At 34.4% G+C, this 17,063-nt stretch overlaps 3 protein-coding genes across 9 annotated transcripts; 2 read left to right on the top strand and 1 right to left on the bottom strand.

The window, feature by feature from the left end:
• Positions 1–2,767, bottom strand: LOC110713040 (kxDL motif-containing protein 1-like). Of its 4 annotated transcripts, none has more exons than XM_021891511.1 (2): positions 2,623–2,767; positions 1–552 (listed from the first exon to the last, which is right to left on the bottom strand). In XM_021891511.1, the coding sequence occupies exon 2, from the start codon at positions 539–541 to the stop codon at positions 110–112; it is 432 nt and encodes a 143-aa protein (XP_021747203.1). In that variant the 5' UTR covers positions 542–552; positions 2,623–2,767; the 3' UTR covers positions 1–109. The 4 variants fall into 4 exon arrangements, with proteins under 4 accessions (XP_021747203.1, XP_021747218.1, XP_021747212.1 ...); XM_021891526.1 differs by having other exon boundaries at positions 1–543; positions 2,623–2,720; XM_021891520.1 differs by having other exon boundaries at positions 1–916; positions 2,623–2,714.
• Positions 2,768–2,853: 86 nt separating this feature from the next.
• On the top strand, positions 2,854–10,964 carry LOC110713010. Of its 4 annotated transcripts, none has more exons than XM_021891479.1 (6): positions 2,854–3,004; positions 7,334–7,553; positions 7,636–7,767; positions 8,416–8,883; positions 9,699–9,866; positions 9,913–10,964. In XM_021891479.1, exons 2-5 carry the CDS (start codon positions 7,420–7,422, stop codon positions 9,835–9,837), a joined length of 873 nt encoding a protein of 290 aa, XP_021747171.1. In that variant the 5' UTR covers positions 2,854–3,004; positions 7,334–7,419; the 3' UTR covers positions 9,838–9,866; positions 9,913–10,964. The 4 variants fall into 4 exon arrangements, with proteins under 4 accessions (XP_021747171.1, XP_021747180.1, XP_021747187.1 ...); XM_021891488.1 differs by having other exon boundaries at positions 9,947–10,964; XM_021891495.1 differs by having other exon boundaries at positions 9,998–10,964.
• Positions 10,854–16,052, top strand: LOC110713031 (transmembrane emp24 domain-containing protein p24delta9-like). The gene is made up of 4 exons (XM_021891502.1): positions 10,854–11,211; positions 11,292–11,501; positions 15,630–15,706; positions 15,783–16,052. The coding sequence occupies exons 1-4, from the start codon at positions 11,008–11,010 to the stop codon at positions 15,925–15,927; spliced, it is 636 nt and encodes a 211-aa protein (XP_021747194.1). The 5' UTR covers positions 10,854–11,007; the 3' UTR covers positions 15,928–16,052.
• The last annotated feature ends 1,011 nt before the right edge of the window (positions 16,053–17,063 follow it).

A 17,063-nucleotide genomic window follows, 5' to 3' on the forward strand; every position in this document is an offset into this window, starting at 1 on the left:
GATTCTTGGAGTAAAACTATACTCCATACGATAGATTTAAATTTGACAGTAGAGCTCACTCAACAAGGTTCAAACTACAACGTAAGATGGTTAACGTTCAAATAATGTATTATACAGTTGGTGGTTGATTATGGGTTACTGTTGGACCAGCATGACCTTGCTGACTCTCTTCACACACAGGCACCTCAAGGTCTGGTCTAGTGTCAACAACTTCCAAGGATTCATTAGGAAACGCATCAGGATAAGTAGCAAATATCTTGGACTTCATGCTTCTCAGCTTCAAAAATATGTAGTCAAGGTCAGTCTTCATTGATTTCAAAAGACGAGTGTTTTTTGAAAAGTCAGCCATGACATCTGCATAGCAATTCTCTGAGTATTCATTAAAATGTGAAAGCACCGCATTGCTGTCTTGCAATCTTCCTAATATGAGGTGTTGCATTTGCTTGAGTGAATCAATAGCCTCTGCATTCATCAGAGTATTGACTTCATGAGAAACCTCTTTAGATGCAGCCCTTATTGCTGCCCTCTCTGATTCTTCCATTTCTATAAAGACTAAGATTGAAACAACATACGTTATTTCAAAAGAGAAAACAGCAAGCTTAAAAAAATTCTTACCGCATACAGCCCTAATCTGTGATAAAGCCAAAGGCAAAAGCTAAATTCAAAAGTCAACTGTGTTAGTGTAGCTGCCCTCCTAGAAGTATTAATTTTGTTAAGAGTATGAAATTTCTATCTTAATACGCAGTAATTACAACTTCCAAAACTGGGGTGCCAGCTATCATACGAGGTTTGCCTTAATCCTGCCACTCTGCCAGGCTGCTTTGTAATTTTCAGTACTACCTAAATTATGTGATCATTCAATGCATTGCAACCCCTTGGAGAACTTTGAATGACGCAAACATGCAGTGTTAATCAACTGATAAAGCAAAGGATTATGTCAGCACTTGGTCAATCTTTTCTATAACATACTCAAGTAGTGATCTTCTAATCATCAATAGGAATTAACCAAAAAACAGAGTACCATCCTCAAATGACAACAAAATGATCTTTTAATATGCCCAGTAAACAATTCACCATCTCCTGATAAAAAAGGTTGAAGTCTTAACTACTCGCTAAATTACTTCAATCCTACATCAATATAAATACGCCTCTGAAAAGCCATGCCAACAACAATGTCGGGGAGGGGATAAATGCACACACAACTTACCCTATTGAAACAGATATACTGTTTCCAGTCAGCGACATCCAGAAACCATAGACGGTCAGCTTGTTCGCAATTAGAAATTAAAAAAAAAAAAAAAATTAAGCTTGCAAAGCCATATTGATAAAATCCATAATACCTCAAAAAATAATGAATCTTTTGGGTCATTGGATACATAGTTGCTAAATCAGCTCACAATCATCAATAATTCCAATTAAAAAACCTACACTTTCTTTGCAGCATTTAATCATTCCTAAAACTTACTTTGTATATACTAGTAGAAATCTAGTCATCTAAACTGCACCAAAAACGGCTAATTCTGTAGTAATATTGAGCATCTTTCACATCAATAGGTTAAGTTCCTCGAGTTTAATCGAGTTTAATCTTCCTTATTACTTGATCTACTTCTGTAGCAATATTGAGGATCTTTCACATCACTAGGTTCAGTTCCTTGATTTCAATCTTCCTTATTACTTGATATTTGCATTTGAATTCTTTTAAGCTTTCAGAAGTAATTAGGGGAAGCTAAACTCCTATATTAAGGGTAGACATTAAGAACCTAACAAAAGAATTGGACTAATTTTATTTCAAGTTACAAGAAGTGATTAACATAGGATTTTCTCATCAAAAAGAACCCTCACACATTTCGTCCTATCAAGAGAAAAAAGGACCGCCTTTTGAGAAATTAGTAGAACAGTAATGAAGCTAATTCATATGCTAAGCAGGGCTACATTCCTACATGTCCAAGTTTCAATTTAACCTTATAATTGTAGACAATGAAAAACGTTCAATAACACCAATTACTCAGACATAGCCTAAACATAATCCTCTCATCCATCTACCCCGGAAGGAGAATAAGAGCGCGATCAAGAAGAACCTATACAAGCTACTTGATGCTACAAATGATCATCAAAACACCGAGTTCAGCATAACGAGTTTGCTGCAAACACAAGTCAAACGATTTTCTTAGGGACATTGGCATACATCATACATGGGAGTCAATCTTTTCTGTATATAATTTAGAAAGTTCAGAAAAAAACTTGATAAATTCAAAATGGACTTTCCTAAGTTGTAATCAGTCATTCTTTGATGAACACAGATTTCGAATTGTATGAACGACTCGAATTACTATTCTATAACGGCGAATTACTACTTAGGTTCAATCGTATCACACATCGCTTTAATTGATTCTTCAATGAAAATTGTACAAGTATTGGTTCATTTTCAAATGTAATTGGAACTTTAATTAACCGAAACACATGAGCAGTAAATTGAAGCATCAAAATCGGAAACAAACAGAAAATTATGGGAATTGTTAATCATTCAACAATCTTTCTTTACATAGAAATCAACCGAAATTGAAAATAAAAATCGATTATAGCAAAACAGAATCAAAAAATAAAAAGACTTTAAATTCTTACCTGAATACTGAAAATCGGTGTGAATTTTGAGTATAGTCTCCTCCAAATCTTGATTTTCGTATTTCTATACTAAAGAAAAAAAAAAAAAAAAAAAACCTTTTGAGAATGAGTCTGAGAGAGAGAGGAGAGAGAAAAAGGTGAAGGAAAAAAGACGGGGTTACATACTTCTTTTTTTATTAAAAAAACAACTAACTAAAGAGTCCAGTTGTGTTTAAAAACCGATCTCTTAGGCCCAAAAATAAAAAGATGGAAATTATAAAACAAATAAACAAAATAAAAAAGTGAATAAAAGACCAGTAGTGAAGCGATCCTTCTCACACACATAACTCTCTCTCCTCAAAAGCGGCGGCCACCATTTCTCCGGCGCCGATTGCAAATCACGGTAAGTTTCATCCAACGACATTTTTATTCAAGTATCAGTTTTTAATTTATATATTGTTAGATTATTAAGCTACTTGGATTTGTATCAACTTTAAATTTATATTATAACAGATATAGAGATTATTTTTTAGTTACTTGAACTAAAATTAGGTATATGTTTATTTGGGAGGATGAACGATTAAATTTAGTTATATGCTCATTCAATTTTACATGCGAAATTATACACTAAATTTACTAGTTTAGTATTTTAGTATGCAATTTTAGTTTATTTGTTTTCAATTGCTGATTTGAATTGAATACGTTCAATGTGTATTTTGTAATTTTATTTTATTCATTTTAATCATGAAGCATTTCTTTTAATTTCATTCATTTCATTACAATAGTCCTGAACCATGAGATTAGGCGGATTTATTTTTAACCGTCAGTATTTATAATTTGATTATTTGCATGAAACAGATTATTTCAGATACAGTTGATATCCACTGTAACTGCAAGTAATCTGTCTTTTTCTTTTTTATTTGCTTCAGATTGTATGTTCTCTTGTATCTTTTGCCACTTTATTTCATGATGAAAAAAAGATTTACCCCTAACAAAGGATGTTGTTTAGGAAATTGGGAACTTATAGTATAATTGACTGGTTAAGGGTAAGATTACCTATGTAATGGATCCTAGTGATTCCGGTCTAACGACAAGATTTTGATATACGATATGAACACCTTAACTGACTAGAGGTCATAGAGGGGGGAGGTATAAGTTTGGAACCTTATCAGTAGGATAACATGTCTTAGGCACCTACATAATGTACCTGTACCCGTCTACCCTCGTCTGGATTCAGCTGTCAAGCCTGTCGGAATATATACATTGCACAGCTGCAAGCTTCAGCACAATGTATTCACTTTCACATTTCTGGGGATATCTCGAAGTTCCTCTTACACAGTTGCACTACCTTTCTTGCTATCAGAGAAGATCTTGCATGTACACTTACAAAAACTGTAGTCTTGAACTACAGTTCTATTCGAGTATACCAATGTCTTCGTGTTCTCTGTCTATGTTGCTGATTTCCCCTGCCTGATTGTAAGGATAGCATAACCACAGAATCCCAAGATAACTAGAGAGAGTGGAGACTAAGTCACATTATTAGTAACAGATTGCACAGGAATGCAATGACCAAGTAAATATACAATACATTAATCCTCACCATGTCTGCTAATTAATGCTTTATTACACTGCATCTACTTTATTACACTGGTGTAGTATAGTAGTTAATAAATTGGTATGAACAGACAATCATAGTTTTACATATTGGAGACAAGGGAATCAAATGAGAATGCGAGTCCTCATCAGAAAAATAAGGAGCTTTCATTGTATATAGATACACCAATTAGCATTACCAGTGCAAAGAATAAATAAAAATAAAAATCCAAATGCTTAGCCTCATGCCCCTACAGCTGCTGCCATAGCAGAGGAAGTGTTCTTACCTGTTGAGGGCATGGTATATGACATATGTCCATTATTACCATTTCCCATTTGGATCAGCTATAGTCGATAGGCCTGGGCAAGAAGTTAAGCCTGATCATGATGCTTAAACTTTATCTAACTATAACAAGATTAATATTGAGGGACAACTCTTCTAGGAATGTTCTTCCAAAGACTTACATATTCCCATCTGAAATTTCTGATGACTTTTGCTTTGGATGAACAAGGAACTGTTTCACATGCTTCAACTATTAAAGAAGTCCAACTAACCTAGTTTTTGAGGAGGAGCAATTGGTAAAAAAAAATTCTTAGGACACAGAAAATACTGCATCTACACCTTTTGAGTTAAAATCCACAACTGAGCTACAATTACTCTGTATTTTTCACTTAAGGAACTTTATTCTGCATAGTTTTTTTCTAATTTAATTGGGGGCTGGGTTCTACATAGGAAGTTAGGAACTTTATTTTATCCCTTGTTTCAGTAGTTTTGTTAATTGCGGTTGTATAGAGGTTCACAACTTGCTGTAATATTGATTTAGTTGGCCGGAGCACTGAAGATAGGTATGCGTTGGCTCCTCTTTTCAAGGAAAGGAGGGATGTCAAGAAGGGAACGTACATCAAGTTTGTTAACCTTATTGTTCACTACATGCATTTTGAAGACGTGAAGCAGCAGGTATCCTATATAGGAGAATATTATTGAAAATGTCAAGGATGCTCTAGGATTAGTTCCATAGGTTCTAGTTTCACCCTATATTTCCAAGGTATTGTGTCCAAGATCGGGAAATTAGAGACGGAAATTATTGCCTGTTGGTATCTATCTTATCACTGCAATCACTTTGTGAAATTCATTTGTCCACCGAGGAATGGACTACAACTTACAAATGCTTATCAAACTGGTTGGTTGTCCCATGAGAATTGATAGATACAAGCAATCTTGCCTAACATGATCCACCCACCCTACCTCAAAGTGAGAATGAAGTACAATATAGATGAATAGAACATTGTCAATAAAAACCTATTAAATCACAAGTGGTTTAAAGAAATTGCAGTGGGAAATGATAAGCTTTAGGATGCTTTCTACTTCTTTGTTGTAGTGCTGCAAGTTCTAGACATAGATCCTGGTAATGTTAGATGAATTGGCAAGTCTTTCCTTTGTCTAGTTAATAAGTCATCATATGAATGGGGATGCATCTACATTGGTAAATAAGTACAACTTTGCCCAGAAGCTGAAAGTATAACACATTATTCTTATCAGATACAAGAAGTCTGGAACAGGAAATCGCTGTACCTTTTCATGTGGTGCAGCCACAGATTCTAGCATAAGCTTAGCCTGTTAAGAACCATAGTATCGAAGTCAGTGCAAAACATTTGATGATTATTGAATGGCGATCAAGAATCTACCCAATTGTTAAGCAATGAATTGTGTGGTGTCTAGTTTAAGATTGCTCGAGAAAAGATTTTAATGACCCTCCTGGTTCCTCCCCATTATTTTCACTCTTTGGCTTCTCCCAACCTCACCATCTTCTTGTGATTTTTTAAAAAAACATTCTAGGTGGAGATGTGTGATGTGTACTGTATTAATTATGGGATTACGCATTGCTGTAATTTTTTTTTTCTATTTTTTTTGTTTACAGGAAGAATATATTATCATTAACAAATAGCCATACGGCGTCTACAATAATAGCATTGATTTGTAAATACAAATTAGAGAAAATAACATAACTTTTACAATCAAAATCATACCCCCTCTGTATTTTATTACTTACTCCACTTTTCTTTTGCGGCTGTATTTTATAACTTGCTCCATTTCCTTTTTGGGAAACCTTTCACAATATTTTACTAACTTTTTCACTCCTAGTGGACCCCCAACTATCATACTTGAACATTTTTAGATTTTCTCTCCTCCAAACTGTTATACTTTATTCTTCCACCAACCCCAGTTCTTTCATATTTTATTACTTTTTACTATTTCTCCTAAAACTCCGTGCATGGAGAAATGGAGCAAGTAATAAAATACGGAGGGAGTAACTAGTTTGCATATTTATCATAGCTTACACTCTACCGCTTCAAACTTGACACGAGCAACCTTCGTATCCTGTGCTGATGTTCAGATCGTAAAGTTGATAACAAACCCTAAATCCATATGAATCAAAATCACCTTCCCAATTATCAAAACCCTAAAATAAAAATTTCATCCATAAATGAGAATCAAATCCTAGAAAATTGGGACAGACTCTCACAAATGGAGAGAATAAAGCAAAGAAAAAAGGAAATAAAGCAAAACATCTAAATCAAATTAAGAAAAAGGGTCGGAAATAGTCTAATTTGTTCGACTATTTCTGGCTTAAACGGCCAAAAAAATTAAAACCCTAAAAGAGAAGAGAGAAAGGGATAAGAGGGGGCACACTTTTTTTTTTCTTTTAAACATTGCTGTATTTAAACATGCTGCTTATTAGTTTTGTTTGAGTTTCTGGGTGTGTGGTTTACACTTATCGCCGATTGATTATTTCTGTGCTCTTGTGCTTAGAATGATCGTGTATGTGTGTTATGTCAGCTGTAAATTCATAGTAGTTGTTAAGATATTTGTAAAATTTGAATTATAAAATATTATTCTGATTTTGTGGCTCTTATGTACGAAAAATGTGATTGATAGTGATTCCAAAATATGAGATGTCCTTATGAACAATTGCTATGTAAAGTCTTTGCCTGTATGTTGTCTCGTGGATTAAATTTATGTTCAGTGTTGATCCATCATAAGATTTTTTAGGTCCGTTACAATTGAAGTTGAAGGCTCATTACTTCAGACATGAATATATTCTCATATTGTTTTGCTTACTTCTATCTTAATATGCAGGAGGTAAAAAAATCTATGATCTGATTTGGAGACCCTTAGCCTGAACTAGGTTACTGTTTTTTGTAACATTGGTGATAAATACAGCTATGGATGGTAGATTGGAGGCAGAGGAGTTGTTAACTTCTTTACAGGGATTGAGTGATTCTGAGTTTTCTTCACAAGATTCTGCAGATGAAGAATTGTACAGTGAAGCAGGCTCCCAAACCAGATTGCAATTCAGGTTATGTATTCCAATATGCAAAGGTTGGGAAATTTTGAATATACTCAGAATTAATTAACAGTGTATGATCTTTCTATTATAGGAGTGTTGTCTTTAAGGCGTGTTGGAAAGATGAAATGGGTATGGCCGAGATCATGAAACACAAGGGCAATTTGTTAAAATCGATGGGGATCAATCGTAATGGCAAGATATATCTATCAATTGAAGAGACACTGTAAGTTATCTGGTGACCATTTTTGGCCCAAGTTTTTTTTACCGTTGTATATTTCTTATCTTAACAAAGATGCATTTATTTTTCATTCCCTTTCACTGCTTTGCCAAATGTCAATTTGATTTTTGTGCATGCCTTTTGATTTATTGCCTTTTATTCTATGAGACTGTTTTGCTAAATAATTTTGGCCCCATTGATAGCTGAAGTTTCTTAATGATTTAAGTTAGATTATTTTTGGTGTGAGACTGAGTACCATGTGTATTATGCTAACTTTAATATTCTCCCGAGGCATGTTGCTTTTGTTGTTTTTCTGTTCCTGGCATGCTTTTGACAAGAAAACTCTTAATTTATATACTCATATCATTAAATCCGTAATCTGTTTAAATCAAAGCTGACAAGCTTCTTTTATTAAAATGTACTAAAAAGTGCCTCTTGCACAGTCACTGATATTTATCGAAATTGCTTCTCAGACAATGATATGATCATCCTTCATATAGGCAAGCAATGTTCAATAAGCTTTGATTTTTATAATAGATTTTATCCAGCTGATGTTTAGGAAATGCTATTGACACATCAGATGTATGGAGTTGTCCACATTAAGGATGTTTACCTATATTTGTTTGAGTCTCTGATAAGTGTTCGATATTATAGGTTTTTAGTACAAATAGGGGCATTGCTTCTTGTTGATGATAAAAGTACTGCCCTTTCTTTAAGAGAGATCTATCCAAAAGTTGCAGAAGATAAGAGTGGTTGCAGTTGGGAAGGTTTCAAAATATATCAGCATCTTAAGTCTCTTGGCTACATTGTTGGGAGGCTTGGCACTCCATGGAGCCTGAAGAGCATAAAGAATTGCACATTGGTTCCTGATAATACATCCGAAAACAATAATGCGACACTAATTATAGTTGCTGGGACTTCCATTGTTCAGTCATTGAAAAATATACAACTCGAGGAAGCAAGTCCTATTTCTGAAGATGGTCTTCTGAACTATTTTGAGAAGACATTTCCTGAAGAATCAAAATTTGTTGCCCATCTACCCGTTTATGAAGTTTATCTTCCAAACAGCCAGTTCAAGAAGACATGCCCTGGGGATCCAAATTTTGTTGTCTATCCTACCAGGTAATTGCTTCTGGAGTATTCTGTTTTCTTTTCATAGCTGGAATTTTCGCAAATTTTCTTATCGAGTCCAATGCAATTTCAAAAAGTGTCGAGCTTTGCAAAATTCTAGCTCATACTTGTCATATAATAAACGAGACCTGTATCCTGAATATTATATACCATAGCATGCACTTCTATCTCAAATATGTGAGGATCGTTAGGAATATTACATGTGGTTAAATTACGGTCAGAAAGTTTGGGATTCAGAGTGTTCTGAATTATGGGTTACTGCCTTATGGGTTATGTTTCCTTGTAATTATGTTGACATATGCTATTATGCTGTCATACCATGTATGATGTAAGTTTTATAATTTTTTGTAGACTATATTAGCTTAATTGACCCCAAAATTACAAATCTTTTCTTTGTGACTGCTGAAAATAACAATTTCCTTCTTTATGAGTTATAAATGTTGCATTGGAAGATGAATAAATGATACTCTGTAGAAGATAGGAAATCAGAGTTGATAATATTACATGATTGCATAAGACATTAAGTGATCGAACTGTGGTATTTTAGTGTTTTTGATGCACGACAAGCCCAGAAGTAGTTTTATAAATGGTAAATATGTTACTCTCAACCTCTCAAGTCTCCTAGTCAATTGCAAATAGAGACATGGAGTGATGTTTTTGACTTTCTGCATTGGAACTTTTGAAAGTGTTGTGCTCATTTTGGTCAATATCTAACTTGAAGTAATGCTCTGTTTTTTAGATACATATATTAGGTTATTTTCCAAATATGTGCATTTGGTAATTCAATTTGATATTGTGATATTCAGTGGCCATCCACCTTCACTATCTGATATCAAAGTACTGGAGAGACAAAGCAATGGACTTCCCTTAAAAGTTGGTCATGTAGATGATGGACGAGTTAGTTTGTTCTCCTTTGACAAAATGGAGCTTCCTGTCCTACCATGATGGCACGAATTGTAGTTTCTAAGCGCAAGGTAGAGGAAATGTTAAAGAATTTTTGCCTTAATTTTGTGATCTCAGAATATTTCCTCCTTTTTTCTTTGTTAAATCGCAGAAGCTTTATGTGGAATCCACAAACGTCTCTGCCATTCGTGGTTATTTGTAGGTTTTGGTGGAGCCGTGTTGGTGGTTTGGTTTGGGTGCTGTAGTGGTGGCCGTGGAGAGAAGAGGAAAGTGCAGGAGAGGTCTATTGGGGGTGGGCGAGGTGGTATGGTGATGGCGGGCTGAAGGCAGTGATGCATGGAGTGTTGGTGGTGGCTGGCAGTTGTGGTCAGATGCATGGGATGATGGTGACAAGATAGCAGTTCACATCTCCTAATGAAAGCCTATATAGGCAAATGTAAAGTTAGGCTAGGTTAATATATAGTTCAATTGCAAATTAAATTTGTACTAGAGCTGACATTACGATGAATATAATGTGTTACACGCGTTTTAGTAAGGATAAGTTATCAAGATCTTAATTGATGCTTCCTTCATTAAAAAAAAAGAAGAAAAAAAAAAAATAATTCTTTTAATTGATGCCTCAAGTTGGTAAATGATGTTAGGATAATAGGATCTACTCGAAACTAACTAACACTTTATGATATTAAAGTCAATTAATTTATGTATCATTACACGACTGTTAATGCGTAACATCTAAAAAAACGAAGTGGACATTTAAAAAAACGAAGTGAATACGGAGTATTAGATAACCACATGAATTTTTTAAGATAATTTTTTAATATATATTTTTTTTGGTTAATAAGTTTATTACAATTTAATTATTTAATCCATCAAAAACTCAAAATAAGGTCAAAGCTTTTCATGGCTTTAACTCAAAGTCCCCCAATAACGTATACCTTCCAATAAGAACACACCACGTAAGCTGCAATTCCTCCCATCTCCAATCACATCTTCTCAGTTTACAACACAAATCTAATCTTTTTTTTTAATTACTCAAAACAAAAAAAAAAAAAAAAAAAAAAAGCTCTCCCTCGTACTCTCCTCCTTTGACTCTCTTTCCCCCAATTCATTCTCTCTCCTCTATATCGACTGCGAATTCGACGCAATTTTACGAGCTGCTGCGATTTCTAGAGAGAGAAATTCCTCAAATCAAATCCCTAGAATTCTGCGAAAATGATCCAAAGATCATTACAAATTTTCGTAATTCTAGGGTTTTTGCTTACCTTTTCTCAATCCCTTAGATTTGATCTTCAATCTGGCCATACTAAATGCATTTCCGAAGATATCAAGAGCAACTCCATGACCGTCGGAAAGTATCACATCGTCAATCCCAATGAAGGTTATCCTCTGCCTGATACTCACAAAGTCACTGTTCGGGTAATTTTGATTTTGATTTTTGTTTTGGGGAATTGTTTTGGTGAATTGGAAACCCTAATTTGATTTGATTGCGATTGTAGGTGACATCGGCGTATGGGAATAACTATCACACTGCAGATCATGTGGAATCAGGGCAGTTTGCGTATACTGCTGTGGAGTCAGGCGATTATATGGCGTGTTTTTGGACGCCGGAGCATAACCCGGCTATTACTGTGACTATTGATTTTGATTGGAAAACTGGTGTTGCTGCTAAGGATTGGGGTAGTGTTGCTAAAAAGGGCACCGTTGAGGTAAATTTTGTTGTCATAGTGCTCCAGTTGTGTTTAATTATATTGTATTTTCTGTTTGACGAGTTAGTTATTGCAATTCGTGTTACGAAGAAGGTATATCGGAATGAGGATGATGATGAATTGACTATGAAAAAGGCTTATTATGTTGAGTATGGGGCTTGGGACTCATATTCGGTATATCTAGACTTGTGATTTTTTGATGCTTTGATCATTCTTGTTGCTTAGCCAAAGTAGCTAATGTTGTACTATGGCTGAGGGATTGAGGGGTATGCCTTGCATTGTTACATGATTAGCAATTGTCATCAAATTTTGGGTGGGAGAATTCAGCTCTCTTTGCAATTGTATAGCTCAAGTTGAATTACTCTGAGGTCATTAAATATTCAGATTTAGCCCTTCAAGATTCTTCCTTTAGTGGCAGTTAGAGTCATGATCGTGGTTACTTATATTATAGCTGTAAAGTGACGATTTTCACGTATGCTCTTGGTAAAAAGACGATATTTGTCCCAAAATTGGCTACATGTTCAAACAATAGGACATTTTCTAAGTTTGGATAGAATGAAATGGGAGGAAAAGAAGTGGAGAAAAGGAGGACAATTTCTCTTGTTGGGTAAATGATTGGTGGAAGGGAAGGGAAGGAGAGGGAGGTATCTAGGGAAAATAGATCTTACCTTTCCTTTCCCTTCCTTTCCTTTCCTTCCTTCTTTGGATAGGAATGTTTGGAGGAAAAAGGAGGGAAGGGAAAGTGAGGGATTTAATTCCCTTAGATAAGACATAGGGCAAGGGAAGGGTAAGGAAGTGGAGGGATCCATTGTTCTTCCCCTTTAATAAACCAAATCCCTCCATTGTTGGAGATATGAAGGAAAATGGAAGGCCACTCTCTCCCTCCTCTAACCACCCTTTCCCTTCCCTCCTTTTCCTTTCCATCCCTTTCCTTTCACCATTGATATCCAAACATAGTGTTAATGGTATCTATTGAGACTTCCGAAGACATTGCGGTGTATTGTAGATATTTTGAAATTTTAGCCAAAGTTGGTGTTTGAAATTAGGCTACATACTCTTAAGTGTTATCCTAAATCTAGTGTTGCTTCCTCAATACTGGCTTGCACAAGTCTCCAACACTTCTCTGATTGAATGTAGATAGAATGGGAGATGGTCTTCAGACACCTTAAAATGCTTCTCTTTTGTAAGGAAGCTGTAGGGGTTTGCTAATGATGCTGTTGATTTAGATGTGAGCATTTGGTTGGAGTTTTTAATAGTTGTGGCAGATGGCAATTGCGTTGGGACAAACATCAATACTCCTTTTGGACTGGGCCATTGGCTTTAAATTTGACTCCTCACTTATCTTGTTCCGGCTTTCTGCTCTTCTAATATTTTTGTTTATTTTGGTGATTGTTGCCAGTGCTAAGTTGCTAATAGGGATGATGCTTATTATGTTTTGGATGATTAATGTCTGGGATTCTGGGCTAAATAATGTTGAGACTTTTTCCCCAATCAAAATATTACAAGCCCCTCTCTCTCTCTCTCTCTCTCTCTCTTAGTCTATTCTTTAGTGTGGTCGGGCTTTACTCACTAGTCACTACTAACAGTTTTAGCTATGTTTATGAATATTTATTGCATCTACATTCATATTACAAGCCCCTCTCTCTCTTAGTCTATTCTGATTAGGTAAAAACGGTGATGCCGTGGTCATATCAGCCCATGACAACCCTCTTTCAGATAGCCATAGCGGTGAACCGCGTGGTTCTTGCCCTGTCCACCTCCTTAGAGATCCTGAGCAGTACCACCCAATCACTAGGCCTGCTTGTGAGGGTAAGGGTACAAACTGTAGAATTATATGGGTTCGATGAGATGGACACAAAAATCTATGGTGATTGGACCAAATCACTCTCTCTGTTCTATGTTCTACTAGGTTAATGTAGATGCACATTTTAAGAGAATATTGAAGAATGTGTGTGGGTGTACGATAAAGTAAGAAAGATAGTAAAAAGGTGAGTTTGTGTAAGAACGGTAGATAAAGTAAGAGAGAGGGTATGTGGAAAAGTGTAATTATTATATGTTTATGATTTTGAAAGAGGTAAGCCTAGATAGAATAAAGTGAAGTTAGGCTATGTTTACTTCTTATTTTTGCTTATCTGGTCTGAAGATATTTTTTCAGATTTGCTTATGTGATCTGAACTTATATATTTTGATTTGATTGCCATGGTTTAGCTAAACTTGGACCTTATATATTCCTTAATTTATAAGGAAAAAAATGTATCTAGAATGGTCTTATTAGATTTGTATTAATATGTATTTTTATTAATACGTAGTATTTATAATTTTTTTCATTACGAAATTAAAGATATTAAGTGAAAAAAATGCATGTAAAACGACAACGTGTTGAGAGTATATTTATTTCAGATCTGATTTATTTGATTTTTTTTTTATTTTAAGTAATTAGGTAGTGAGGTAAGGTGAACTAAACATAGCCTTAGTATAACCAAAAAGAATGGACTAAAATTGAAGTGAACAAACCTAAAAGAATAGAGGGAGTACAAAGGAAGCCACCCAAACAAGTATGAAGGGTATAGACAAAATTTTAATTTTGCTTGTACTTAATGCAAGCATTTATTTAACAAATGGTTTGTACTTGGGTTTTTCTATCATTTAGTGAATGATAAAAACAAATACTTCCTTCGTTGTTTTTAGGTGTATCACTTTGCAAATTGTGGACTCCTAGGCAATTTTTGGAGATGAGAGAGATACAGAAAAAAAAAATGGACCCATGTGATTTGAGAGAGTTAGAGAGAGAGTTTATCTTTATATAATTTAAGATTTTTTTTCCAGCTTCTCACCACAACACTCCAATCCTTGAATGGAGCATTTCTATGCATTTTTTTATATTATTTTTTTGTAAATTCCTCTCTAACTTCCACTACTCTCACCACATCACTTGAAATTCCAATCCTTAACTTTTGTGCACTTTTTTTTTTATTTTTTATTTATTTATTTTTTTTTTTTTTTTTGGCAATAACTTCCACTTCTCCATTTGTTTCAAAAAAAAATATCAACAACTTCCTCTTATTTCTTTTTTCTTTTAAATATATATACGTATATCCCGTTAGCACGGATACACTCTAGTTAACTAAAAAGGAAAGTGTTGGGAACTAATTTGAAACTTTCGTTTTAGAAAAGTGATGCAATAAAAAAGAAACGGAGGAAGTGGCTGTTCTCTATTTCTTATTTGATTGAATAGGTTCCCTTGGCTGCATGGGGGGAGGGGAACCTCCTGTGTTCTGTAGCAGGAACTGTTTTTGATTGATACTTCCAACATCCTAGTAAAGTGTTCTTGTTTGACTTCTAAGTTTAAAAGATCCTTCCAAGTTATCTTATTTTTTTGATCATGTGTCAAATAAAGGAAAGGAGGACATTTTTCATGCGATTGAGTTTTTTTTTTTTTTTTTTTTTTTTTTAATTTTTGCAAGTTGTTTTAGGCGCTTACTATCGTCCCTTGTTCTTTATACATTATTGTATGTATACAAAGGGGGATGTGTCTGATGCTCCAAGTATTGTTTTGGCCTTTTACGCATGAACACAACAATTGTACAGATTTCTTTGAAATTGGGTTTTTTTTTTTTTTTTTTTAAGGTTTGATTCATTAGAGGGGCAAGAGAAACTAATACACCTCTAAATTAGTTCTTACACTTTCCTTTATTGTTCATTCCAAATTTGTTTTTACAGTGTTTTATATTGAAAAGACCCACTATTTTTTTGAAAAAATATTCTAAAATCATTTGCTCTTTCTATTATCAAAAAGTTTGGGCCTCACCCTCTCTCACATTCAATAAAATGTGATTCAATCAATGGTATTTTGTTATCTTGATTTAAAAGGTCTTGAAGTACGTATCATGGTAAGAATTACGAAGTATGTGATTGTGTATTGTTGTCTTTTCAAATTCAGCAAAGAACCTTTTGTATGGAGTTGTATATTGTAAAATTACTTGCCATGTCTTGTCGAAAGTTTCTCCACTAATTAAGTCTCTTTAAATGATGGAAATTGTAAGCATCTTATTCACTTTTGTTATGTTTATTATTATTATTTTCTTATAAAAAAATTGTATAAATTTAGCCTAAATTTATTCTTATCAGGTCATGGAATTGGAGTTAAAGAAGCTAATGGATACTGTAAATTCCATTCATGAGGAAATGTTCTACCTCCGTGAAAGGTGAGTTCCCTTTTGAATTTATACGAATAATGAAGGTTTATGTAGATTGCTAAAAACGATTTTATATGATCTATAGGGAAGAAGAGATGCAAGCTTTGAATAGAACAACCAACTCCAGGATGTATTGGTTGGGTTTTCTCTCATTTCTTGTTTGTTCAACTGTGGCTGGTTTGCAATTTTTTTACTTGAAGAATTTCTTCGAGAGGAAGAAGTTGTTATAAGTTAGTCAATTTTAAAGCATTACTGTAAAATTTTTGAGAATGTAATATTATCTATCGAATAGTCAATCCACTTGAAATTCACGGAGTATGTTTTTCAATGAATATTTTTGACATTTTTTTCGTCATTAGTGTTTTTGTTAGTTTTTATTGGCATTCGTCGGTATGATCTCTTCAACGTAATAGGGGTTGGTTTTAATGATATTCATCAGTATATACTTAAACGCGTGTTTAAATGTTAATACGAGCATGATTTTGTCATCCATAGACTTTTGGGCTTTTTTTTTTTTTTTTTGACAAAGAGAACTTTATAAATAAAAAGCAAGGAGAAATTACGACTCTCTTGGTTTTGTTCCCTGACTCCTAAGAAGTAGCTATGCTTTTCGTTCCTTAGGAGTGGAATTGTGTCGAGCGTCTTCTTTTCAGCAGCATGGTGCAAATTTCAATCATTTCATCTCGCCACATTTTCCATCGCAAATTGGTTTGAGTCATTGTAAGTTTCGGATCTCTTCACTAGTATCAACTTGCATTCAATGTCCATCTCAAGGTTTTCGGTTCATTTGGCAATTCTCGGTCCGCAATAAGGTTTTGGTATGGTTTTTATGGTTGTCCAAGCTCCAGAGTAAATGGTATGGTGTAAGGCTTGTCTGGTTTATCATACACTTCGTTCTTCCTCTACAAGGTGTTACTTTGTTGTTTGTGTGTTTAGGTTGGTGTTTGTTTGTTTTTTTATACGCAGACACTATGATCCTAAGACTATAATGGCGAAAAGCAAATTGGTATTTTACTCCCTCATGTTGATACAAATTTATTTTTTTTCTTTTAATTTTGCAGTTTCAACTTTTTCTTAGTCTATTACTCCTTTAACCTTTTCATGGTTATCGCTTTTACTTTTTTACTTATCTCCTCACACAACCTTTACGTTTTAAAATTTAAAAACTATTATCGAGAGGTGAGATTGACCAGGTTATGTTTAGTTCAAGTTTGAGTTATACTAAATTATTGTGCCTATGCCAGTCGAAATCTGGATTGAAATTCGTGTCGGGTTGAGTTAGTTTTTAACACCTCTATGTAACCTTACTATCTCTATTCTATAATTTTTAACTTCTCAACAAATCACTTGGCGACTAGTGTAATTG

Source organism: Chenopodium quinoa, unplaced genomic scaffold (genome assembly GCF_001683475.1).
Source record: "Chenopodium quinoa cultivar QQ74 unplaced genomic scaffold, ASM168347v1, whole genome shotgun sequence".
Taxonomy (NCBI): domain Eukaryota; kingdom Viridiplantae; phylum Streptophyta; class Magnoliopsida; order Caryophyllales; family Amaranthaceae; genus Chenopodium; species Chenopodium quinoa.